The sequence below is a fragment of the Phymastichus coffea genome, unplaced genomic scaffold (assembly GCF_024137745.1).
Source record: "Phymastichus coffea isolate CEN01 unplaced genomic scaffold, Cenicafe_Pcof_1.1 PCOF00036, whole genome shotgun sequence".
NCBI classification, from domain to species: Eukaryota; Metazoa; Arthropoda; class Insecta; order Hymenoptera; family Eulophidae; genus Phymastichus; species Phymastichus coffea.
This window is the reverse complement of record NW_026706847.1, coordinates 1,883,968-1,909,118: the sequence shown is the minus strand read 5'-3', so window position 1 is coordinate 1,909,118 and position 25,151 is coordinate 1,883,968. Positions and strand designations below refer to the sequence as shown.

Genomic DNA, 25,151 nt, shown 5'->3' with positions numbered 1-25,151 from the left:
TCCATAGGGCCTGCCTGAGTCCGTCCGAGCCGGCCGAGATTTTTTATGGGCACGCCATCTCTATAATTTCGTATCCAATGGCGAGTTTCATAGTGAATGGCTGCGTTTACATAAATGAGCCCGATCGGACGCAGCCAATACGAGAAACGCATGAACACGAAATTATAGAGATGGCGTGCCCATAAAAAATCTCGGCCGGCTCGGACGGACTCAGGCAGGCCCTATGGAGACAGACCCTTAGTTAGTGACGCAAATCGTGAGAGTAGGCTGCACTCTGCCCTCTCTGCAGTCTGCTCCGTCATAAGAATTACAATACGTCAAATATATGTAAATTTTATATTAATGTTAAATTTAATCATAACGTAATTGTAAATCAAACTTCTGTGTCTATACCAAATCTCACTTCGATATTTATAGTTTTGTACAACTTTGATGTAAAAAACGACATTAATTCGTACTTAACAGTGTGAAATATCATTTCAATTTTGAAAATTAGAAAGAAATTATATGAATATCACATATATATACATATGTATGTAGATATATATATATATATATATATATATATACATCGTAAGATTTATATAGCATCTATAATTGTCATTAATGTTTACTAGAAATTGTTTGCTGATTCATTTATTTGAAAAATAATTACATTATTTATTGTGTACGTTTATATTATTTTGCGAGATTAAGAATATACTTGACAAGCACAATAAATTAATGATTAAATTAAGGACTAATGATATTCTTACAAGTACTTACTCAGCAAATATATCATCAATATTTACGACTATTACGGGTGATATCTCTTTCAAATTTTTAAAATAAAAATGATTGTTGATAGTTTTAAGTACCAACGTTAAATAAAAGCCGTTTTACATAAACAAAAACATAATTTGACCCTCAAAAGTCCTACAAAATAATTATTGAAGTGATATTTATTGCTTACATAGAATTTTGATTTGTAATTGGTGTTACTATTCAATTAAATATAGCAATAAAAAAACTTCATATATTTCAATGCAAAATAAAGGCAAAATCTCTCGGTGAAGTAAAATGCAACCTACTCTCACGGCTTGCGCCACTACTAATAGAGGCGCTGATGCGAATTTTTCTAATCCGAATTGCGAGAGAAGACAGATACACGATAGCATAACCTGAAACTTCAAATAGAGAGCAGTTGTCGAGTTGACTATGTAGCAGTTAGCACTTGCATTTGCGCAAGTTATGTAGAATAATAAATAAATACAACTCAAAATGGAAATCAATCCTTTAAGTATAATTCTTGTGAAAAGTGATAGTAAAGGGGACAGAATGCTTTTTCGTTATCCACACGTAAGAAATCATCAACGAGATCCAAATCAATGTTTGAGGCGGAAAAATCCTTATTCAATGATCATTGCAGAGGATTCTCTACAGGTTTTATTTTATATTTAATCTTGACTAATATTGGTAATGTTTATTGTAAAACGAATTATTATTCTGCAATACAGCCTCTACCATTCCCTAATCAAACCCATGGGAATCTTACTGGATTATCTGATGAAGTATTGTCAACACTTTTTGCTGTAAAACCAGAGTTATGCGAGACAAAATTTGAATTAAAAGTCAATGAGGTACGATTTGTTGGTCATCCAACATTACTTCCATCACGAGGACCAAAAGAAGTAAATTCTTCCATGTTGTTTAATGTAGTTTTTGCATTGCAAGCTCAAGCTAGTCATTCTGTTGTTAGGTGTTACTATGATTTAAGCAAAAGGTTTGTAAGTAATAGTATAGGATTTGGTCATTATTAATAAAGCGACTATAATATCAATAATTTTTCAGACTTGGAATAGCTTTGAGGCATGAAGAAAAAAGATGTGGTTTTCTTTCAGAAGAAATAAAAACAATGGTATCCACACTTGATGAAGTTGCTGCTAGGTAATCAATTTGTTTATAATATTTTGAATTGTGTCAGTGATTCACTGATTTTGAATGAGTAATTGTACTTAAAATTTAGGTCTGAAGAAGAAAGTGATCTAGAAGAGTCACCCTATGAAACCATTTTGCAAAAAAGCTCATTGGCTCGAGATTTGAAGTCAATTTTTAATAGCTTAAGCACATCTGGTATTATTAATATAATGATAGATAAATGGATACAAGTTAGTTTTTGTTTGCCTCAAAAAGTACATCAAACTCATAAAAAAGGTTTTGTGGTAGACCCTGAAATCATTGACAGATGTCTTGATAGCTTAAGGCCATATCATGGACTTTTACTTTTGACTGAACCAATGGATTTACTTGATTCTTTACCAACAGACCATTCACCTGCACTTTGCCGTTTGATTCAAATGTATAATCCTTTGAAAAGCTTACAAACTTTGTCTGCTGACTCAGATTTGACTTTGGCTCAAGTTTTTCAATTGACTGGTCATTTGGTCTATTGGGCTAAAGCAACAATAATTTATCCGCTATGTGAAAGTAATGTTTATGTAGTTTCACCTGATGCAGTATTAACAAATTGTATGTTAGAAGCATTTTCAGAACAATTCACTGGAATGTGCCTTTTACAGGTATATATTAATGAATGTATAATTTTTTTTTGATTGCATAGTTTATTTTATTTAAATATAATGTCATCTAGGTAATAAGTGAATTTTCTTTGCCTACTTCAATAAGTCAAAAACTAAATCCTTTGAGCCAACCTCAACAACAAACACATCTAGTGAAAATAATAATTTGGCTCTTGAAAAATCATTTATTACTGCAATTGCATACTTATGTTCAATATATGCCTACAGTTCACGGTCGCTCATCTCTTGTAAGTATTATTAAAATAAAAATAATTAGTTCTTTTTATTTTCATAAAGTCTCGATATTTGAATTACAACAATTTCTACTGCCAGAAAAATATAGGAGGAACAGTAAATGGTACTAACGTATTACTAGAAGATAGTCCAAATGTAACATTAGATGATGGTACTTGGAGTTTAAATGATACACTCAAGGGTACTCCACATGACTCAAAAGTTGATATTTCTTCAGACAAGACAGATGAAATATACTCATTTCAAACGGATGGTTATCCATCTGATGACGTTATTTTGTTAGAAAAGTTATGTCGCATGGGGTACTTCAAAGGAGGACATCATTTAGAAGAGATTATGTATTTAGAAAATATTCGCCGATCTCAATTGTTGCAAATATTGGATAAATTTCGAGACGTGTTGATCACGTGTGAAAGTGAAGATCCTGCTATGGCAATGTTTTATTCTCGGCAAGCTCCTAGATGAGAGAATTGAAAAGCATTCCACATATTTATTGTAAATTACAAATTGTAAATATTCTCGAATTAATGTAAATGTTATTATTTTTCATATTTTTATAAAAAACAAGTCTGAACTGAATGATCTACAACAGATCTCGAACTAGTTATTAATTCTTTCAATTATTAATTTAATAATTATTAGTAGCTTAAAACTAATAAATATTTTGATAGCAAATATCAGTGATTAAGGTGCGACTTTTCAAATAATTTAATTTTAAATAAAAACAGTAAATGTGTTTTGAAAAAAATTTGTTGATTACCGTTTACAATTATTAAAATATTAGAGCAATTTTCATTAAAATAATTTTTTGCAATGATGTTATAGGATGAAAATTTACAACACCAAATGAGATCATTATTGTCTTTACAGTACATATTTTGACGCATAATAAACAAGTCACGTAAGGACGGAGTTTAAATATTTTCGAAAAATCGCGCCATAATATTTCTACAGGCAAGAGGCAAAACTCTTCCAATTCCCTAGGAAATCCCCTAGCTTGTTACGTTAGCGGCGTCGCCAAGAGAGCGTGTCACTAAACTGGGCAGGTAGAGGGAAAGAGAGAGAGAAACAACATTAGCTGCCGACAACAAGCGTCGTTTAGCCACAATTAAAATTTTAGTAGAGCCATAGATTCATTGAAAACATTATTGGTAAGTGATTCAAGTAAGTAAAATTTCGAAACACGAATATTCTAGGTAATCTCGAAAGAATGGTAATGGTCAAATAAATCTTAAGGGAGTAAAGTGCGCGAAAAAAAGAAGCATATATTAAAGCATATAGTGTCAGTGAAAGAGAGAAAGAGAGAGAACTATAGGCAGGCACGCGCGGAGACGAAAACGAACGAGGGAAACGAGAAACCGCCACCGCCGCCGCCGTCGCCGCCGCCGCCGCCGCTGGGTGGACCGACGCCATCTAACGTCTGGCATTCCCGTTTTTTCATTGCTGTTGCTGCTCTGCGTGCGTATAACGAGCATCTCTGGTGGCAGAAAGTAGTTGTGTGATCGACTCTGTACAATACGTTTCTACAATTGACTAGGAGCGGATAGGCAAGGAGAAGTGTTGCCTGTGCGTGTTTGTTGATTCGTCATCGGCATACGAAAGCGCAACAGAAGGACATAGGAAGGAAGCCGAGAGCGGTAATAGTGTGTGCGTGCGTGTCTTTGGCAATGTCGAAGGCGCACCTCTCGTAATTATTTATCACGGTTTCGAGGAAAGATGCGCCGGTGAAGCTACATTGCTATCACGCTGTACGCCGACAAGGTAAGCTTCCGCGGTATATGTGACTACGTGTGCGCGCATGTATATATACGAGTTCGAGTGCGATGCCGGAGTAGTCTCGGTATGCGGGAGCTTATAAAAAAGTGATGGCAAAAGTGCGCGTTACGTCCACACAGGGGCAAATATAGCCTAACTCTTCCGTCAGTATCATTAATTCGGGACGTAGACCGAGCGCAGGTATGGCGGGAACGAGACAAGAGAAATAAAAAATGAAGAGCGACGTCTTGAGATTACCAATGAATTGTCACAGTCGAGCTAAGCGAGCAACGTTCGAGAATAATGAAGCAGCGCCTCTCGCGGTTGCCTGTCTCTCTACCTGTATACGCGCGCACTCTTTCTTTCGCTTTCTGTCTTTCTCTCTTTCTGGCTTTGTGCACTTGCATTTTCCTTTTTGCGCCACAAACGCCCGCGCGCGTCCGTTCGCTACCCGACGCTACTTACACAGAGACAAACATAGATAGAAAGAGAGAGAGAGGACTCGTAAAATTCGATTCGTGTTTACGTTTCAACCCCCCACCCTCTGAGTTCGAAGCTTGGCGGCGCCACCCCCGTCGTAAATAGTACGGCCCCCAGCGTCCCTCTTAAATGCCCCCGCGCTTTTTCGTGCCTCCTCCCTTGCATTGCACTTCCTCGCACCCGCGCTCAAACTCGAACTTTCTCCGGTTATTCCCCTCTGCTCTATGGCAAAGCGAACGAGAGAGAGTGCGTGATACGTGTGCCCTCTGTATTCTGTACAGTCCCCATCTCGACTTTGCCCGCGTTTCGCGCGCGCGCAATTCCGATAACGCCAACTTCCACGTTGGCCTTGCGTTTCGGCCCTAGAGTTAGTTGCTGTTTTTATGCTCCTGCTGTCTCTCAAAGCCGCACATCGGCAACGCTTTTCTCTTTTAATCCCGTATTCCTACCAATTGAGAGAAGACAGTTACGTCTGTGTGTTTGCGCGTGTATTCTTGGTATGCAACATTCTTTTCTAGAGTTACTGATATACTCGTGCATTGTGTTTATGTTGATACGCGACAGCTACGAACATCGCGAATTCTACAGCGAATGAATGTTTGGTATATTTTATTAAAATTGAAATTCTTATGATTCGCCATAGTGAATGTTTCTTAGAAAAATATTTTGAAGAAACAGAGTTGTTAACTTGCTTTATTTTGTTGTATTCAGTAGAGTTATGTTTGGAATTTTTTGTTTATATTATGCAATAAGTCTTTACTGTAAAAAGAAACTAATTACTTACAGACCTTTAGTAAGTAGTTGATTAAAAATAATAATGTTTTGATGAATATTTCATTATTTTGTAATCATTTAGTATAGATAAATTGCATAACATAGCAATGAATTATTTTTAACGCTAAATTGAATCCTAGTCTAATTTTTATATAGTGTGTATAATCTTTTCTAAGCTTGTTGAAATATAGCAAATAATTTTGGTAGTTTAAAAGAATTACTTGGTACAATTTTAAATAAGTTAAATTATACTAGACATTGTATATAAAATAATAATTATAATTCATTTTAGATACACTGATAGTGTACTGAATGGTCCATAATTAAGGACTGCTCGGATTTGGCTGATTGAGGAGCCAAAAAATATCTAAACTGCAGTAGAGCAGGTCATGAGTGCTCCTGCCATAAAGTCATCAATGCCTGGTGTAGGGACCCCTACCGCGTCAAGTGGTCACACCATGTTGCCAATGAACATGGTTGCCCAAAAAGTTGTATCATCCACTGATCAAACTTCTAGTGGAATGAAACCACTACAAGGAACCAATCTCAACTATGTAACTCTTCAGCCTCCCAATCTTTCAACCTCTCAACCTCTCAGTCTCATCCAAGAACACAGAGCTCCTCCTTACCAAACACAACCTTTTCCCAACAACATTCCAGCTGATCAGCAACAGCAATCGCAATCTCAACAGCAACAATCATCACAACAGCAACAACCACAAATACCTTCACAATCAACGCAGCAACAACTACATAAAGAACCAGAGCCAGTTCAGGATCCTGCTAAGCTCGTGCAAAATGGCATGGAACCAGCTAAAGTAATTAATTTATTACACTTATCGTTATTCAATAAAAGTCATTCATATTGAAATACAATAGCACTTCATCATAAAAAATGATTAATCGATGATGTTTGTCTTTGAAAACTATGAATAAATCATTAAAAATTTAAATAACAGAAAATTAAGGATACACTATTAAAAAAAAATCAAGGACTATTGTAATATCTATTAATAAAAGATGATAATTGACGCAATTTAATGATTTTTACAGGATAAACAAGACGGATTGACATCAACTGTACCACCTGCAACATCAGTCCCCAGTGGTGTCGCTGTACCGAGTCAACTATCAATTACAACAGTGGCTGTAGTTCCATCTGCAGCTCCTCCTGCAAGTAATGTTACGCCAGTTTCTGTGGCTAGCAGTGTTACGAACGCGGTTTCCACTACTCCAGTGACAACTGCTCAACCTGCAGCTGCTGTACCTTCTGCTATTGCAGCTGCACCAACAGTCTCTCCTGTTAAACCTACCGTAGAGCAACCTAAGGTCAACAGCTCGATGGTCGATGGACCTGCTCAAGAACGTCCAGTTGGTGCAACTTCCGATGTACAAAAACCGAAAGAAGAGCCGAAGTCAGAACCTCAAGGTATTTATTTTATTCACTGTTGTAGTTTTTTTATATTAAGATTATTAAAAATTTAATTACAAAATTTTTAGCTGCAACGCCGGTAGTGCAAAACAAACCAGAAGAAAAGAAATCTCCAGCAAATAGTGGAACAAAAGAGACTCCTACACCAGTGAGTGCTTCTCCACAGAAAGAATCACAACCTCCAATACAATTGAAGGTCGAAGAGCCAGCTGTCAAAACCGAGATTCTTGCTCAGAAAACACCAACTAAAGTGTCTCCAACTAAAACTAGTGACAGCCCGAAAAAAGCTGAATCTGAAGAACTGAAAGATGCTAAGACGCCAGTTTCCACAAGACCTCCCGCTAAAAGGAAATCTCGCGAGCAAAAAGAGCCGAAGAGTGAAAATGTTGAAACTCCTGGAAGTTGTAGATCTAGGCGACAAAGGATCCAGACAGCGATGTATCAAAGTCCGCTTCCCGAAATGTCCTCTATCGTTAAAAATTTATCGAAACCTTCATCTAGAAGAGGTACAGGAGGTGCTGACGACAAATTGATCGTATTTTACAAGTATGTTTTTCTTAGTATCAAATATTGTTCTCTTGTGTTTATTTATTTACTTATTAAACATAACATACTTGTGTTTAGGAATGAATTCTTGGCTGTGAGAAACACTGAAGGAAGCTTCTACGTTTGTCAAGCCATGCAGAATATTTATAAATCTAGCAAACGTATACGCATTCGTTGGCTTTCACAGGATAAGGATAATGGCGAAATTTACTCACCGGACTTTTATGATCACACAGGTAATTTGAAGAAAATATTTTCAATAAGAGACTTTTTTTATTTATTTAATTTGAAATCTCTAGCTGCAATAAAAAAATTTTCAGACTTTGACTGTATTCTAACCAATCTAAACTTGAACAAAGTTGAGAAAAATAAGTATCAATTAACCAAGTATGAGCTTCTCCGGACGGAAAACATTTTGAAACGAGCCATTGATGTTGAAGCTGGTGTTTTGGAAAAACCAGCTATCATTGAAGACCATCCTGATGGATGTGAGTGGTTTTCTTTAAGTTAATTTTTTTTTTTTAATTTTATTATAGTAAAATTGTGTTATACATATATTATTCTAAATTTTAGTGGACCTTTCATTGTATAAGGATGAAGCCCAACTAAAAAAAAGAAAAGGCAAAGGAAAGGGAGGAAAAAGTAAGGCAAAGCGTCCACGCAAAAAGTCCAGCGAATCTGAAGAATCTGAAGATGACGACACAGATGAGGAGGATGACGATAATGATTCCTCTGATGAATCGGACTCATCTGATGATCAATCTTCTTCGACAAGGCGAAATCAAACCAAGAAACGGTCGGGTAGTAAAGTTGCAATAGCACAAGTCTCCGCTGCACCAAAAGGTCCTAGTAGGGCTGAACGAGCGTTAAATCGAAGTAAAGGTGTAGTAGCCGGTCCCAGTACTTCTGCCTCGACCAGTGGTATTGTTCCAAAAAAAGCAGAATCCAAGAAAACTTCGGAACCGAAAAAGAAGCCACCTCCAAAAGCATTAGCTAGTACTTCAGGACAATCTAAAGGAAAAGCTCGACGTAAGTATATGTGCTTATTGAAAAAATTAGATAAAGCAATGCTAGCGTATTATACCTTCATAAAACATTGGTAAACAATTAACTTTATCTTTTTCTTATGTCTGTTTAGCTGTATCTGTCGCAGCTGCTCCTTCACCGGCTACACCATCGACTTCAGGAACATTAACGACGCAAGAAACGAAGTTAATAGGCGGACGTCCTAAGCGAACGGCAAGCACGTCATCGGCATCCACACCGTCGACAAGTGAAGAAGGTCCATCACGTAAAAAACAACGCACTCGTACATAAAGCGATACTGCGCTCACCCTAATCACTCGTCATGCGTACAACAGCGTCTGCATTGTAAGTAACGTCTATACGTCGTGCGTGGATTTGGTAAATAGAGCAAAAACAATGATGCTGAGAATTATAGCTAATACGTTAACATCCTCTCTTTGAACCTTTGAAAATTAATAACTAAGGAACAAAAAGATGTTTGATTTGTTGTTGGCACTCGTGTTTTTGAGATAAAAATAATTAACAAAAAAATGAGTAATATTAATGGCTTTCTAATAAAAAAAATGTAAATAAAAAAAATAAGGGAGATTACGTTAACGCGCATTTAGCACTGAGCGCATAAAATCTACTGCGATCGGGGACTGTAAATCGATGCGAATCAAGTGTGCTCGAAAAATGTACGAGTAAATCGACGACAGTATGGCTTTCTGAGCAAACAGCTGAACAATCGGCAGGGTGTCGCGCATCACCGCATACTTTGGCGATAGTCTATTTTTGATGTTGTAAGTGAATCGTGTATGGATTCGATTGGGCTTAAGAGCATACATTTTTTCTTTCTATTGGATATGATAATTACCCATGTACAAATATTATATGTATGTATCTGTTGGGAATGTGAGTTATATTCTGTAAAACAGAAACGCGTTAACAGCGTTAAAAAGAATAAAAAAGAGATGATTAATCTGTTTTAAGCAATCTAACAACTGGAAGTTTGAAGAGCCCTATAGATCTAGAAACTCGATTATAAGTGATTGGTACGTACAAAGGCGATTGACAGCGAAAAAATTCGATGAAAAATGAACATCGAACTAATATTAACGGACTAAGTATTTGTTTTTAATGAGTTTTTTCTTTCTTTTTTTTTTTTTTTTTTTTTTTTTTTGAGGCTGAACAAGCAACTTTATTTTTAGTCCTAGAAAGGATCTGTAACTTGCGTTTGCAATCATCTTTCTTTTTATTGATTTTACGAGTAAATATTTTTAGTTCAAAGTAAATTCCATCTAGGTTGGAAGGAAGTAAAGTTACAAATGCAATTTGTATTTCAGATTATCTGCGTTTTACAAGGCGTACTTTTACGCTTGATCTGGAAAACCCAGGTGATCTCTGCACTGGTGCCGCGTATAATTGAGCCTCTTTTGCATTATCTACTTTAGATAAAGAAACTGCTAGTAGACTCAAAATAACGATTGAGTCATATGTATAGATTTATTTTAGCTTTGTACTTGTCTACTTTTATTCGAAAAAGGCAGTGTATATTTACCAGAAAAGACAAAAGTTGCACATTCATCTGCGTTTCAAATCTCAAAGTAATGATTTGTTAAATGTAGCCAATGTTATAATTTTAGAATGTATTCATATCAACATAAATATGATCTTGTGAATAATTTTGAAAATAAAATTAACTACAATGTATGATTTGAATTAATTCTAAAGGATAATCATTACTTCAAAGTTGTGCAGGTAAAAAAGAAGACATCATTTTTTTAGAACGTTTTTAATATTATGCTAAAAGCCGCAGTAATTTTTTTACACATCTATTATGAGTCATTTAGTCACTGACATAGAACTTTTTCTAGAATACGATAATTATCTTTACATAGTATACATTATTCGATTTCACAGCTGCTAGCAGAAATCTGATGATTCAGTGAAGCATCGCAATTTTAATAATATAATATTCACTTTGCTTTTATGAATTTTGATGAAAATTAAATCAATAAAATCAGCAATCGAAATAAAAAAATTAGCATCATTCTTTCAACATTTATGTGTCATAAATGACACAATAATGAACACCAACTAATTTCAACTCGCGATAAATTATTCACAAATGTTCAACAAAATAAACTCATTGAATGTTTTATTACTTTAATAGAACGATCAACAAGTTTCGTAGATTGTGCATTACGTACGCGATGTGGCATAAATGTAGGTAGGTATTAAAGATACTTTCTCTGAAATTATGTTTGTGACACGAAATATTTTGTTAGGATAGTAAAAATTCGTCAAGCATGTTCTTACGTAATAATTTAAATTCAATGCCAAAGGCAAATAACATTTTTTACAACAAAGATTGTACAGAATATTGCCTACAATTAGGGTGCATCCGCGCTCTGGATTACATACCAATTGGTCATTTTTCATGTTTTACATGAGCGTAAAACAATGGACGTCTTGCACATTCTCATTATTACTTTTAAAATATTTCTTACAACTTCTACCATTTTTTTCTTTGAAGAAAATACAAATTTCCAGTATAGTCCATTTTAATATAGTTTAATGAAATATAATTTAGGGTAAAACGTTCGATTAATGCGTTACCCAGTACGATTGAAGGCACGCGTGAATCGTGATTCGTTCAACATATTAATATTAGATTCATACATACTAATATTATTTTTAATCTCGACTTACGCATTCAACAACTATATAGTATATTCATTTGACTCTGGAGCAAAAACTTAGTACCTTGTGTTCTTTCTCGTAATGGAATATTTCGTTGAAAACCGGTACATTTTCACAGAAATTTACTCGCACCTAATTTTTTTTGCTACAAATACCAAAGAGTTTGGTAAGTTTAATGCTATGTCACCTTAGATAAAAGAAAAAGCTAACACTTCAATTTATATCTTCATACATAGTTTCATTTCAAATTATAGGTGATTATTATATTTTGTATTCAAGATATATTATTTTCAGTTCTAGTTTATAAACAATAAATATTATATTTGTTCTTCAACTTATCAACGATTAGATTAGAAACACAATTTCAAAATTAAATTGATAAGTAAAGTACTCAAGCCACAATTTTCTTAAATTTAACATGTTATGGAAAAAGTGAGTTATATTAGACTTATTCCAGACATTTATACGCACATAAACAGTCTATTTAAGTTGAGCAATTATTTGTCGTGTAATGTTTTTGAGCATTCAAGCAAGTATAAACGACCATAATAAAAAATACTACTCAGTATTACTTACATGCAGACTTACATCTCTAACGAAAAATTTACGACTTTAGCCAAAAAAATCTAAAGCAATTACTTTTTTCAATGGAATTTTCTAATCAGAATTAATCAACAAACGTTAACTACTACAACTGAAACATTTCGTCTTGTTCCTTTTGCAGCCTTTGTAACGAAGTTTTAACTTTCTTTCCTTGTGTCATGACTATTGCCGATGGTAAGTTTTGTATGTCACCAGATGATGAAGGCCGCTGATTTTCTACAGATACCAAATGCGAATTAGATACGATTGGATGAGAATTTCGCAGCCTAGCTGTTGCTCTCCGTCGTTGTATATATATGTCATCTCCGTCGCTAAGGAACCTAATAAAAAATTATATTTTGTAAAAGTAAAATTTCTAAATTCTAAAACAATTTTATTAATTTTTGGAGTTAGAAATAATTTCAAATAACCTATTTTTGTACTATATGGCATCATTTAATAAGATAATATTACTTTCAGTATCAGATTTATACTGTAAAAATATGTATATTTAACTGCACTATCGTTTCAAAAAAAATTAACAATGCTAATTTTTTTATATTGTTTATGATAATATGAGTAATTTATGAAAGATAAGTAGAGTTAACTACTTAGAATCAACAATCTATAAGTTGTTCATTATAATAGCACATACTCAAATGAATATCAGTAATGTTATTTGTTACTTCCAATTCCAATAGTTAAATGAGTACTTAAATTTTTACTTGACGTTGTTCTAAACAAAATTTACTTTTACAAAAGTTTCATATGATTTTAGAAATAAAATAAAAACAATATTCCGATGCTGTACTTACTCGCTATTCCCTTGTACTTTCTTGATTTCTTTTTTTACACTTGCTATGGACGAGTCCATTTTTGCTAAAAAGTCATTCACTGAAGAATTCTCATCATCAATAGAAGAAGACACAGAAGATGGACTAGAAGCCTATAAACATATCATAAATTTATGATTGGACTGCAAACTAAAGAGCAAAGGTAATTGAAAGACTCACAGTGGTATCAAAACTTTCTGGCATAGAGTTGACTGCATTTGACACAGAGAGCTGGCTGTCAGCACCAACTGGAATTAATAAATGTTCCCTTAAAAATAAACTGTCCGAAGCCCACAGTCTGTTTACCCTTCTAATTTGCTCTGTCTGAAAAAAATAAATCATAATGGCAATAGAAGACAATATTCAATTTAAGTTGATGATAAAAATAGATTAGTATAAAAAGTATAACTCTGAAAAATATTTCATAAACTTCAATAGTTGTAAGTTAATTGGAAAAAAATGTAGCAATAATTACAAAAGATACAGTTATACAACTTGAGCATTGAAATTCAAGTTGTGTAACAACATGATACACAAAGTAGTAACGAACAAGACACTGTTGAGTAAAAAGTTTTGAGTATGTTAGTCATATTACTGCCATTGACATTTTATTCAACGTAACAAACCTAACAACCAACTTTCAAAAAATTAAAAATTCTTGTTTTCAAGGAAACTCACAAATTTTTAAAATTGATGATTGTGTAAAATAGTCACACATGAAAAGGCTGTAGTTAACAATCGATCGAAGGTTTACAAAAAAAATTAGCAAAATTGCACGAGTAAAACTAGGCCATTGATGAACATACATCACATAACTGTTTCTCGCGGATGTGTGGAAGATGCACGATGATAATAAACAAAGTGGCAAAAAGAAGTTATAAATAAATGATAAATTACCGTGACACCGTATTTGAGTGCAATGCCTTGGAGAGTGTCGCTCTTGGAAACAGAGTGTTTGACAAGGGTTTCAGTCCTGGTCACGTGCCTAGCGGTGCTGCCGTATCTCTTGGGAGTCCTGCCTGAATTCCGGATAGAGCGTCGTTCTTCCATCTCGTCGCCACCGCCATTCCAGTGAGCTCCATCCATCGGCTGTTATCGCCGAAGCACTACAGCTCGAGGACAAGCGACAAGTTTCGTCGATGTTCTCTCACTTCTCTGCTGCGACGTCCTTTTCGTCGTCGTTCGTTGCTCGGTGCTCGTCGCACGCGACTTCTATGCGCGCGCAGCCTCGAGTTTATGTACAACTTCGCGCTCTCTTGCACATTCAGCAATGTTGACTCACTATCTCAATCTCATCTGTCTGCGCGCGCCTCTTGTGAATTTGCGGCAAAGACTATAATACGTGCGTGGGATGAAACGAAAATATATGAAATTCTTCGATGGGAGATGTTTTATCGCGTAGGAAAATTCGATGGATAAAGTTCTCTTTTTTGGCTTACGTGCAAAAAATACTGAGACACTAAATGCGCCTGGATTTGGCTCTTATTGGAAATCTATGGTATTTTTCAATTCGATGATTTTATCCGTTTCCGATTTTATCCTGTAATGTATTATTTTGAACAATAAAAAGAGGATCAATTTGTAAACACGATGACTATTTGTTTGCGAATTTGTTATCGCGCGTAATGCGCAAAATAATTTACCTCCAAAGAAAAAGCTATTCCGTGCGGACTTGATATTGAAAAAGATCCATGAAGTCCGCAAGAATATCCGACACTGTATTCTCCTGATCTTCATCGGGTAAACTTCCCAAGTCACTTGTGAGTTGTCATGGCAAATGTGCGTCTGTGTCATGCGCGCACGTAATTCCATACGCATCGAATCGAATTTAATATGATAGTGTTCGCAGAACATCTACTTCGTTTTTTTCTCCAAGAAAACTTCTTACGCATGGAGCCGGTTCGATTCAGATATATATATATATATATATATATATATATATATATATATATATATATATATATATATATATATATTGCTTCCGTTACACGCTGACCACAGTATTATGTCACATTTTTTAGGCGTTCGCGTAAAGAATAATCTTTATAACAATGTCCACTTTTTAAATACGCCTTTTTATCTTACATCCGCTATAATTTTTTTTCAATCTCATATTTTACTTATAATTCACAACATTATTCCTTTTCATTGTTGATTCGAGTACTGCCGTAAGGACATAATTCATATTTGATGTAATAATAATTTTTACATTTGCTTCTAATCTATTGCAGCTATGTATCGTATAACGTTCTTTTCTTATCGTTTTACACAGTGATAATCGATAAGATTAAATTATTTGGGTTTGCAACTTTTTGCTGTGCTTTATATTGATTTGCAAGTAAATGAACTTAAATTAATTGCGAAAGTGTACACTAACTATGAGCATTCAGATGTAAAGAATAATTGTGATCGATGATGACAGTACTTTCTTATTCGAATATCGATAAGCCCTACATCATATAACTAATAAGGCTTAATAAGTTGGAAAAGGTTGGTTGGAAGCTACTGAGTGAGTCAGACTATGCCTATCAAAGAGGTATAGTCGACACGCACGGTCGATGGCGATATATATTACATACACTGCCGGTCACTTACTTTGGGTTCCCCGCCAAAAAATTGGTCAAACTTTAAAGTTCAATGTCTCTGGTAAAAATTAACGTAGAGTCGCCCGGGAGCGTGTTTGAAAGGTCTTTCCAAGAGCCGAAAAAAATGCCCGTGCGTGTGTCGGTTTTGACGAAACTAATTTTTTGACCAGTGATTCAGATAGAGCTTGATATTAGTCGTTTTATTAACTTCCTCAATTCACTTACATATTCTATAAATAACTCTATATATATATATATATATATATATATATATATATATATATATATATATATATAATTCTATAAAAGCTAAAAAATGCTCTAACTCAAATTTTTGTAAGATTTTTTTCAACACTCCGTGCGGAAAGTGCGTTTTTCCCGCACGCTCGGCAAAAAACGTGCGTTAAAAATCGCACTTTCCACGCGTCGTATAAAAAAATACGATACGGCATATGTTCGGGAAAGTAGATTCTTGTCTCGTGTGGCGTTTACACCCGAGCGAAGCGAGCATTTGTATCGTAATGTACTATTTCCAGATTTGGCAAATTTTCAAAGTTAGCAAAAAACTTTTCGAATTTTCAATGTTGAATTATTACTTGCAAAAATTAAAAAACAATCGATGGCATCCATGAGTCATACCATTTGAAAGCTCTTGAAAAGACATTTCAAACGCATCTCTGGACGACTGTACGTTAATTTTTACCAGAGACATTGAACTTTAAAATTTGACTAATTTTGTGGCAGGGAGCCCAAAGTAGGTGACCGGCAGTGTAATTTAATAAATTCGGCATAATAAATTATAATACCAAAGCGTGTATTATTTAATTTATTTATTAATCGTTACTAATTGTTTCAAAAAATGTTCTATGTACAGCATTTTTTGCATAAATTTCGTACTTAAAAAAATTAGATATTCAAATATAAAACATTAATTATATTTACGTTAAAACTATAAAGTATAGTCCAAAAGCCTTCCATTCAAAACTATCGATCCTAGCTCGCATTGAAGCGGCACTTGTGAAAATACACTTGAAATGAAACTGAATTCAGTCTAAAAATAATGACGATTCTCGAAAAATAGCTGCTGTCAAAAAAAAAGTAAACATTAAAAAACGTGGCAACAGTGGCGCCAAACGTCGTGTCCTACTCCAATTTTTTTGTAAAACTGTGCCAAGTTTCTCTGCACTCTGCAGTACTATTTTGCACCATTTGCAATTTGAAAGTTCCTTCTATTACTGACAAAAAGAAATAATCAAGCATCAAATCAATTAATTTTGAACATATTAATGATGAGACAGGAGTGAAGATAATCAAGGAGAAATAATGGTTCGAGTGACATTTTTACATCCAGATTTAGGTATCGGCGGTGCCGAGAGGTTAGTCGTCGACGCGGCTCTTGCACTGAAGCAGAACGGCCACAAAGTCGATTTTATTACGAACCATCACGATCCCAGCCACTGCTTTACTGAGACTAAAGATGGTACCTTCAATGTTACTGTTGTTGGTGATTGGCTACCCCGAAATATTTGTGGCAAGTTTTTCGCCTTATGCGCGTACTTAAGAATGGTAATTAAATAAAAATTATTTTTCAAATTTTACAAATTATCTTCTTTTTAGATTTCTGAAATTTTATATTTTTACAGATATATGCAGCTTTGTATATAATTTTTAAATCTGACCGTCCTAACGTAGTTTTTTGTGATTTAGTCTCTGCATGCATTCCAGTTTTAAAACTTAGAATTCCAGTAGTAGTATTTTACTGTCACCATCCCGATCAAGTATTGACAACTTATGAAACTAAGTTGAAAAAGTTATATAGAGTACCACTAAACTTTTTAGAAGAAATAACCACAGGCTTAGCTGATAAAATATATGTTAATAGTCTTTATACGAAATCTGTTTATAAGGATACTTTTAAGAAACTAAATGCAGATAATACAGAAGTACTATACCCATCAATAAACACATCATTCTTTGACCAGGTGCATGTACTATCAATGGAAAGAATTTTAGACAAAAAGTTCTTGCCTAATACTTGTTTTTTATTATCAATAAATCGATATGAACGTAAGAAGGAATTATCTACAGCAATCAAAGCTTTAGGTGACTTAAAAAATCTCTTACCTAAAGAAGAATATCAGAAGGTATATTTAGTTATGGCAGGTGGTTATGACAAAAGGGTAGAAGAAAATGTTGAGTATTATTTAGAGTTAATTGCACTTGCAGAAGAAGAAAGAGTAGGGGATAAAGTATTCTTCTTGCGATCACCAACAGATATAGAAAAAGTCTCAATCCTCGTAAATTGTGATATATTGATATACACACCACCTAATGAACATTTTGGAATAGTGCCTTTAGAGGCAATGTATGCTTCAAAGCCAGTTGTTGCTTGTAATTCTGGTGGACCTACGGAATCTGTTATAGACAATATTACTGGTTATCTTGTTGAGAAATCTAAATTTGCTGAAAAGTTAGTTATTTTAATCAAAAATAAGACACAGAGGCAGCAGTTTGGAGCAGCAGGCAAACAAGTTTATCTACAAAAATTTAGCTTCCAAGCATTTGCCAATAATCTCAATACATCTATACTAGATGTTTATGAAAATAAAAAATCACAATAGATTAAGATATTTAAATAGGTTTACAATTTTTAGAAGTAAATTTTTTCATAATTTTTTATTGATTATTTTTATCACAAATAAGTCAAATACAAAGAGATAAATAATTGAGTGATTATTTATTTAAGTAAATATCCTATGCATTAAATTGAATTAGAAAGGAGGCAGTTTGTTACCGCTTTGGTCCAAGGTCTGTATCAAGTGCTAAAAATTAAACAATATGCTAATGAGTACCTTTCAAATTTTTATAAAAAGAATTAAAATTCTTCAATAAACTTACTTTTTCCATCACAGGCTACTATTTTAACTTTATCTACAATAGCCACCTCCTGTACTTCTCTAAACTCGACATCATTCAACATAAATGTCCATACATTATCACAAAACCTATATGTGTTCAATTTGCCAGCCTGGAATAATAATTGACTGTTAACATAAAAGTATTTAGGAGTACCCTCATAATTAATAATAATTATAATTGGTTATATTAATATAACTGAGGTTGGACAATCATTATTAATAATGAATCATTATTAATAATAACAATTAGTTTTGATAAACACCCTATTAAGAATTATTTAAATGAAGCTTAATTTATGTTTATCACAAAAACTCTATACATCAAACAAAATAAACTTACCCTAAAACTAAGTCTTGATTTGACTCTTGTCGCTAAGGCTTGGTTAATAGCTTTGTCAAATTGCAATAATACTTTGACTGCCAATTGTGGAGTTATTTGGCCATACTAAAACATGAATTCATGATACAATGATAACCAAAAATTTGTTTTTACGGCATTAGAAATTCTCAAGTGCCAAAGTACCATGCGAAATATAAAATGTAAACAATATAACCTATTTGATGGGAAAAAATAATTACGCATAATTGACAAAACTGAATTTACCTGTATTAGTTCATCTAAACTTTCTTGCAACGTGTTTCCTAACGTTGTATTTCTGTATAATTGGTACGACATCGTCGTAATTCAGAGGTATACAAATTTATGAATAGAACAAACTTAACATATATGTTTGTTCGCCTCTAGTGAAAGTGCTCACCTTACTCTGCCTAGTCTTGTCTTTGTCTCACTTCTCACTGGCATCTCGAAAGCTTGGATGCTCGAAAGTCATTCTCACACCTCGCTATACTCACGATAGTTAGATATAGTTTTCCATAGGCTAGTAAGTTAGAAGTAGCGCCGACAGCGCCAAAGTTGACATTTTGCTGATTTACATTTTGCGATTTTGACGATTTTGGTATGGGGCTGCCAACGGCGCCAACAGGGGGCCTATTCTGAAAAAAAATTTTGTGGTAAATCAGTTTGTCACTTCAGTTTACCACAGAATTAATCACTTTAGATGTGATAAATGCTTATGACATGTGCTAAAATTTTTTTTCAGAATAGGCCCCCAATGACAAGAATTCGACGATGCTACAAAAAATTTCATTTTTATGAAGTCGTATTGCATCTATATCATTTATACAACTATTTCCAAGATGCTCGGCACTACTGACTGTGAATCTTGGACATAATTATATATAAACGGTATAAATGCTATACGACTTCATGAAAATGAAGTTTTTCATAATATCATCGGATTCTTAACACTGCCTATAATAGGTATTTATATATACTATAAGCGGGACTGGTACCGTTATGGCCGAGGTAATATATTTGTAGGGTGGGATAGCATAAGAGCTGAAGCAGAAAGCGGAGTGAGTACCGAAGCTTTTATATAATCCTGCGATACAAACATTAACCCTCGGTGGTATCCACACTTGGTTCGGGTCTACAATGTTCAAACAATTTTTTGGCCTAAGGCCCTGTTCGGATTATCGTACAGGTGACGTTTAATAATTAAAAAGGTTGCTTGCGATGCAACAACGCGCAGATTTTATAATTATTTATTATTTTATTTTATTCAAAGTTGTGAATGCAATAATTATTATTCAACAAAAAAGTAAACTTATTTTTTTAAAGTATATTTTAAGTTAAATTAAGATCTTTTGGCACAGTTTTGTTAATATATAAGAATAAAATATCTATTTTCATATAAAGTATATTTATGTTTGATAATAAATAATTGGTTCGCAACATAATAATTAACTATAGTATTTATCAAAATATCAGCTTACGAAACTATCAATCCCAAACTGATTTACATTCAAATTACTTAATGATTTGCAGAAAAACGCAAGCTGATTGTTCTGGTTTGGAGTTTATCTACGTACTATTTCGTTCCACAAACATACGCCCCAAAATACGATGGAGCATCTCGCAATCAGTTGCCGTATGGAATTTAATACAGCCGAGAAACCAGAATAACTCATATTAGGCTGATATGAGCGGTTCTCGGTTGTAATAGTTGCTCATTATAGCCGAGGCGCTGCTTGCGTGTAAGCAACCTCATTACCAATTGAGTATCGTCTGCACATAATAACCCGAATACTGTCGCCTAGGCTGAAAACGATTTTTCTGCACACTGCACATGAAATGACAGTGAACTTTCCTAGTAGGGAACACAGAACCGCACAGAGAGCAGGCTTAGTGGACAGTCTAGACTAGTCTAGAGTAAAGTGCTTCGCGCATGCGTGATGCTTCTTTACCCTTCTCGTCTGTTCCATGAACGGTAAACATGGCGCATCGTATACATACACAACGCATTTTACTTTTAACTAGCCGATGTCGTTTTGTATCGTCTGCTAAGGACGCAACATTACTCCTGTATAGGGGTATATGGAAAATCGTATATCCATCAAAGGATCATAATGTACAATGGTCGCACACTATACTCCATCAAGTGCATGATGTACTTTTCAGTTAAGGTGCCCGTGAACAGTTTTTTACGTGCAAAGCGTACTCAACATAGAAAGTTGTTCATGCAGTACAGTAGCGGGGGCTCCTGGACTATAATAACTCATTATAATCCAGGAGCCTGGTTCCCGCAAAGTATTACTATTATTAACGGTACTTATTACGTCGGAGGATTAGGACAGAAAACTTCTATATAGAAGAGGGCTTTGCACAGAAGATTTTCTCAATCATAATCTCATAACCGGGTGAGGGTTAAAAAACTGCTTATGGGCGTCAAAACTGAAAAATTGTTAACGTATCTTGGGCTAAGCCACGATGTATTACGTCTCGGGTCGTTGTGAAGGGGAGGAGGCCACTGCTCGGCCTTGGACGCTCCACTGCCCCCCTTGTTCAAACTGTCCCTTGACGTAATACAACGTGGTATAGCCCAAGATACGTAAATAACTATTTAGTCTAGGCGGCCGTATTCTAGTTAATACGTACAAAGGGCGCTCAATGGGTAAATAGGTCATACAGCCTGGGAGGCAGTAAAGGGAATGGCTCCTCAACTGTTTGTAGCTGTATGGCAGCCGTGCTACTCTCGGTATATCGGCCTCTCGCATAGAATATCGAAATGATTTGAGTTTAATAGGTATAAAATTTAAAGAAAGCTAAGTAAATTTGTAGTTGTTTTTCAAGGGGATGGCTAAGTAAACATCAGAAATGGAAGGTGATTGGCAATTGCTATGAGATCATATAATAATAATTTTCATAATAAATAAGATACATAATAATTTCCTATCTATTCGTTGGACAGTGTCCTCGAGAGAATATTGCAAGGTACAGAGAAAAGTCTCTCCTGTGAGATCCAAAGAAAGTATATATATCCGGGAGCGAAGCTCTCTATTACAGTAAAAGAGCGCAGGATAATTTTTCTACGTAAACAATAAGGGATTAGCGAGCGCGGTCCCTTGGAACGACTACTCGAGATTTTTGGCCAATAACCAATTTGCTGTTTAAATGGTGTATGCTTGGAGAAAGTAGAAATTTATGATAAGAAGATGTAAAAAACTGAAAATGACAGCCGTGAAAAGATGAAACAAAGCATACAGCCTCGGTATTTATTAGCAAAGTACATAGCAGGGATAATGAGAAGCAGCCCCAATTTAGACATGAAATATAGGACACTAGCGGAAAGTGAAAGCTTTCACTGTGAGTGTCGACGATGCGACAAGCGTGTAGCCTAAGATTTTCTCTTCGCGAGTTGTTATTTGTGTGTATGCACGTATATTTTATTTTCGCGTTTAACAGCAGGTGGAATTCAGACTGTATCATTACACACGTATGTCTGTTAGATGCATATCACGCGTATTAGAAATGTTTTTGATCAAAATGTCGAGGTAGAATGGCAAGAAATGAATTAGTTGTTTGAACGTTAGTCAAGATAATAACGAATTAATTTTCTCAAATAACTTAATTTTACAATTATACAGAGAAATTTAAACAATGACGTGAAATTTAATATGCGTTTGTTGAACCTGAAATGATCAAAGAAAAAACTACTAAAAGTTACCGCATCAGCTCAATCTCCCTCATCTTTAAATTTTGGCAGTCATTGCCCATTCGCAAACAGAGGGTAACTTCTTCACGTTAGAAGATATTATATAATTGCTCTTTCTTTTTCATAAGTTTCCGGTCTTTTCTCAAAACATATTTTTAAACATAATAATCATAATTATATTTCAAATGCTCGTTAAAAAATAATTAAGCTTATTTCATTTCACTATTGAGCTACAAGAACAACTAAAATTCGAATTATTAGATAGACTTCTTTTATTTATTTTGGACTTGTCATTTTGGATAAAATATCAATCATTAAAAAATGAGATTCATTTTGAAATGACGTTTATTTATTATTATATATTTGTATTTTACAGTATGAATCGCCATAAGACGTATCACAAGTAAAAATACAATATAATATTTAAACACTATTTCCATAATATTGTAAGTGATGAATATCTAACAAGTCTAGCAAGAGTAATGAATATCTACAATTGAGTACCTACTATTGTAAATAAAATTTGTGTAGTAAATAGTTATTTTTAAAGGACAACAGTATAACTGGTAGACTTTGATAATACATACTGGAAACAAAAATATAAATTTCACTCCAACCAAAAATTGTTTCTGAAAAAATATATAGAAGAAAGTTTATGAATTGCTTAGTATATTTCATCCATAACTGAAACGTCTCATAAATATCTATAATTTAGAATATCTTTTAAAATAATAAATGATGTCAGTCTAATAATGATAATTAAAATTAAATCTATTCATTTGTAAATATTTTATCAGCCAAGTAGAATTTTAATCTGATGGAACATTTCATTTTTGATATTTACTATATGAGATTTTATAAATAACACATTGAATAAAAAAATATAAGCTCCCTTGCTAAATATAGCAAAGAGCTTTGAATTTTATTTGTACTATTCTGTTCATTATGGATTTTTGATTTCATAACAATAATTAATATAACTAATATTTAAAATTTATTAAAATTTTCAATGAGACACTTTTAAGTAAATTGTTTCAACTTGCTAACTAATTTGCATGAATCAGTGTCATTAAATTACTTTGCATCATAAATGTTAAACTACAGAAATAGATATACTCTATCATAATTAACATAACTTATTGCAGTGTAACAGGATTAATTTTGTGTCAGGTAATTTAGATCATATAAACAATATGTGTACTTATGATCTATGGTTCCTTTCACATCTCTATTCAAAACATTTTAATATGCAAATGTAATAATGATGATTTCAATGTTGTTTAACTTTGCAATCAATCTGAATAGCATCACCGATGTGGAACATCTACTTTTGAATATATTATTCTAATTGGTGGTGGTATAAATTGTCCACAATTGCACTTTCTCTGACTGACAAAATCAAAGGATCCAATTCGAGCACGACAAAGTGGACAATGCAGTTTCCCTTTTATCCAGTTTTCCTAAAAAAACAATAAGGTTATTGATTTCTGCTATTCATAGTATTTTCATTGTATATTCATGTAGATGCATAAAAAAATAATCTATACATCTATTAGATATTTAAATAATTTAGATATACTTAATGAAATAAAAATGTAAAAGCAAGATGCAATAAACATTTGTTGGAAAGTTATGAAAATAAATGTATAGTGATTATAAGTATAATCCTAGAGAAAACATCTGTAACCAAGAGAAAGTACAGCAACTACTAGCAAGTTTAATGTTTTCAAAAATTGCACCAAGACTCTCTAAAAAAAACAGATATACCTATAATTAGCCCAGAAGGTTGTCTCAAAAAACTATGTTAAAGGACAAAAGCCTATAAACACAGCAACGTTTTCACCTTGACAAGGTTCATTTATAACAAAAAAATACTTGTACAGCTAATCACTGACAACACACACATCATAAAAAAAAAGTACTTAACGTTATTAATGAAATATCAACCCGATCAAGTTTTCAATTAGCGAAAAGTCTGGTGAATGTAAAAAATATGACAAGTGGAAAAGAGGAAGAGCAATTAGAAGTAGCGCGCATTTGAGTGTTGCTTACTCGATCGACGACCTCGTGTATCCAGTCGGGCATACTGTCCTCGGCGAGATAGAGGCAATCTTCTGGCACGTCACTGTTACATCTGGTATTTCTGGAACCAATGCCGATCTCCTGGCCATGAGCTGTGAGCGAAGGTGAAGCCTCCTCGGTAAACAGAACGTTGCGGCATCGTTTGCATTTGATCTCGGTTATCTGTAAACATCACCAGAATGAGAGTTGTAGCGGCCATAACAAAGAAGTGCTGCGCACTCTCTCTCTCTCTCTCTCACACACACAGCAGCTCAGCTGTTGCTCTCATTCGCAAAACTGCATTTCGCGGGAAAACTCACTTTGGCGGGCATTTCGTAGCAGCATTCAGTCTGTCGTCGCTGTTAGCGTCTCGTGTCTCTTTCTCACAGCGTACAGTGGCTGTTGTTGACGTTTTGTCCGTCCGAGGCAGGAGCTACGCAACAACAACGGCAGATATGTGTACCTAGTTTGCAGTATCAGAGATGAATTGGCAGTATGCACCTACGTACACACGACTAAAGAGCGGGGAAAGGCCACCACACGAGTCAGCCAGTGCGAAGGCCACTCACAACAGCTACGTGCGTGCTTGACTTCCCGAGAGGAGAA

At 34.4% G+C, this 25,151-nt stretch overlaps 6 protein-coding genes across 14 annotated transcripts; 3 read left to right on the top strand and 3 right to left on the bottom strand.

Annotated features, from left to right (window-relative positions):
- The first annotated feature begins 256 nt into the window (after positions 1–256).
- Positions 257–3,565, top strand: LOC131663526 (GATOR complex protein NPRL3). Of its 3 annotated transcripts, none has more exons than XM_058933986.1 (7): positions 257–327; positions 1,037–1,422; positions 1,497–1,762; positions 1,831–1,926; positions 2,006–2,558; positions 2,630–2,810; positions 2,935–3,565. In XM_058933986.1, the coding sequence occupies exons 2-7, from the start codon at positions 1,261–1,263 to the stop codon at positions 3,276–3,278; spliced, it is 1,602 nt and encodes a 533-aa protein (XP_058789969.1). In that variant the 5' UTR covers positions 257–327; positions 1,037–1,260; the 3' UTR covers positions 3,279–3,565. The 3 variants fall into 3 exon arrangements, with proteins under 3 accessions (XP_058789969.1, XP_058789967.1, XP_058789968.1); XM_058933984.1 differs by having other exon boundaries at positions 2,630–2,806; positions 2,892–3,561; XM_058933985.1 differs by lacking the exon at positions 257–327 and having other exon boundaries at positions 1,027–1,422; positions 2,630–2,806; positions 2,892–3,561.
- A 314-nt stretch (positions 3,566–3,879) lies between these two features.
- On the top strand, positions 3,880–10,537 carry LOC131663442 (neurofilament heavy polypeptide-like). 6 transcript variants are annotated; one of them, XM_058933855.1, is made up of 9 exons: positions 4,204–4,271; positions 4,351–4,574; positions 6,115–6,640; positions 6,876–7,251; positions 7,323–7,800; positions 7,879–8,036; positions 8,121–8,288; positions 8,374–8,829; positions 8,939–10,535. In XM_058933855.1, the coding sequence occupies exons 3-9, from the start codon at positions 6,212–6,214 to the stop codon at positions 9,115–9,117; spliced, it is 2,244 nt and encodes a 747-aa protein (XP_058789838.1). In that variant the 5' UTR covers positions 4,204–4,271; positions 4,351–4,574; positions 6,115–6,211; the 3' UTR covers positions 9,118–10,535. The 6 variants fall into 6 exon arrangements, with proteins under 6 accessions (XP_058789839.1, XP_058789840.1, XP_058789838.1 ...); XM_058933856.1 differs by lacking the exons at positions 4,204–4,271; positions 4,351–4,574 and adding an exon at positions 3,880–3,964 and having other exon boundaries at positions 8,939–10,537; XM_058933857.1 differs by lacking the exon at positions 4,351–4,574 and having other exon boundaries at positions 4,014–4,271; positions 8,939–10,537.
- A 61-nt stretch (positions 10,538–10,598) lies between these two features.
- Positions 10,599–14,360, bottom strand: LOC131663445 (lysM and putative peptidoglycan-binding domain-containing protein 2). The gene is made up of 4 exons (XM_058933861.1): positions 13,824–14,360; positions 13,107–13,250; positions 12,909–13,039; positions 10,599–12,434 (listed from the first exon to the last, which is right to left on the bottom strand). Exons 1-4 carry the CDS (start codon positions 14,010–14,012, stop codon positions 12,200–12,202), a joined length of 699 nt encoding a protein of 232 aa, XP_058789844.1. The 5' UTR covers positions 14,013–14,360; the 3' UTR covers positions 10,599–12,199.
- A 2,331-nt stretch (positions 14,361–16,691) lies between these two features.
- On the top strand, positions 16,692–18,260 carry LOC131663443 (alpha-1,3/1,6-mannosyltransferase ALG2). The gene is made up of 2 exons (XM_058933860.1): positions 16,692–17,077; positions 17,155–18,260. Exons 1-2 carry the CDS (start codon positions 16,835–16,837, stop codon positions 18,130–18,132), a joined length of 1,221 nt encoding a protein of 406 aa, XP_058789843.1. The 5' UTR covers positions 16,692–16,834; the 3' UTR covers positions 18,133–18,260.
- On the bottom strand, positions 18,165–20,694 carry LOC131663446 (transcription initiation factor IIA subunit 2). Of its 2 annotated transcripts, none has more exons than XM_058933863.1 (5): positions 20,266–20,694; positions 19,034–19,422; positions 18,770–18,874; positions 18,410–18,539; positions 18,165–18,333 (listed from the first exon to the last, which is right to left on the bottom strand). In XM_058933863.1, the coding sequence occupies exons 2-5, from the start codon at positions 19,103–19,105 to the stop codon at positions 18,302–18,304; spliced, it is 339 nt and encodes a 112-aa protein (XP_058789846.1). In that variant the 5' UTR covers positions 19,106–19,422; positions 20,266–20,694; the 3' UTR covers positions 18,165–18,301. The 2 variants fall into 2 exon arrangements, with proteins under 2 accessions (XP_058789846.1, XP_058789845.1); XM_058933862.1 differs by having other exon boundaries at positions 20,362–20,694.
- Positions 20,695–22,815: 2,121 nt separating this feature from the next.
- Positions 22,816–25,075, bottom strand: LOC131663631 (E3 ubiquitin-protein ligase RNF180-like). Its single transcript, XM_058934131.1, has 3 exons — positions 24,866–25,075; positions 24,537–24,728; positions 22,816–23,944 (listed from the first exon to the last, which is right to left on the bottom strand). The coding sequence occupies exons 1-3, from the start codon at positions 24,875–24,877 to the stop codon at positions 23,792–23,794; spliced, it is 357 nt and encodes a 118-aa protein (XP_058790114.1). The 5' UTR covers positions 24,878–25,075; the 3' UTR covers positions 22,816–23,791.
- Between the last annotated feature and the right edge of the window lie 76 nt (positions 25,076–25,151).

Bases quoted from the DNA above. Each gene is read 5' to 3' on its own strand.
- LOC131663631 (XM_058934131.1), bottom strand. The intron at 23,945-24,536 runs GTAAGCAACACT...TTGTTTTTTTAG, and splicing joins TACACGAGGTCGTCGATCGA to GAAAACTGGATAAAAGGGAA.
- LOC131663446 (XM_058933863.1), bottom strand. From the start codon at position 19,105: ATGTCGTACCAATTATACAGAAATACAACGTTAGGAAACACGTTGCAA. The intron at 18,875-19,033 runs GTAAATTCAGTT...TTCATGTTTTAG, and splicing joins GTTTAGATGAACTAATACAG to TATGGCCAAATAACTCCACA. The intron at 18,334-18,409 runs GTAAGTTTATTG...TTTAATTTTTAG, and splicing joins AGTAGCCTGTGATGGAAAAA to CACTTGATACAGACCTTGGA.
- LOC131663443 (XM_058933860.1), top strand. From the start codon at position 16,835: ATGGTTCGAGTGACATTTTTACATCCAGATTTAGGTATCGGCGGTGCC. The intron at 17,078-17,154 runs GTAATTAAATAA...ATATTTTTACAG, and splicing joins TATGCGCGTACTTAAGAATG to ATATATGCAGCTTTGTATAT.
- LOC131663526 (XM_058933984.1), top strand. From the start codon at position 1,261: ATGGAAATCAATCCTTTAAGTATAATTCTTGTGAAAAGTGATAGTAAA. The intron at 1,763-1,830 runs GTTTGTAAGTAA...ATAATTTTTCAG, and splicing joins TACTATGATTTAAGCAAAAG to ACTTGGAATAGCTTTGAGGC. The intron at 2,807-2,891 runs GTAAGTATTATT...TTCTACTGCCAG, and splicing joins TTCACGGTCGCTCATCTCTT to AAAAATATAGGAGGAACAGT.
- LOC131663445 (XM_058933861.1), bottom strand. From the start codon at position 14,012: ATGGATGGAGCTCACTGGAATGGCGGTGGCGACGAGATGGAAGAACGA. The intron at 13,040-13,106 runs GTGAGTCTTTCA...ATATGTTTATAG, and splicing joins CAGAAAGTTTTGATACCACT to GCTTCTAGTCCATCTTCTGT. The intron at 12,435-12,908 runs GTAAGTACAGCA...ATTTTTTATTAG, and splicing joins AAAGTACAAGGGAATAGCGA to GTTCCTTAGCGACGGAGATG.
- LOC131663442 (XM_058933856.1), top strand. From the start codon at position 6,212: ATGAGTGCTCCTGCCATAAAGTCATCAATGCCTGGTGTAGGGACCCCT. The intron at 7,801-7,878 runs GTATGTTTTTCT...ACTTGTGTTTAG, and splicing joins AAATTGATCGTATTTTACAA to GAATGAATTCTTGGCTGTGA. The intron at 8,289-8,373 runs GTGAGTGGTTTT...TCTAAATTTTAG, and splicing joins TGAAGACCATCCTGATGGAT to TGGACCTTTCATTGTATAAG.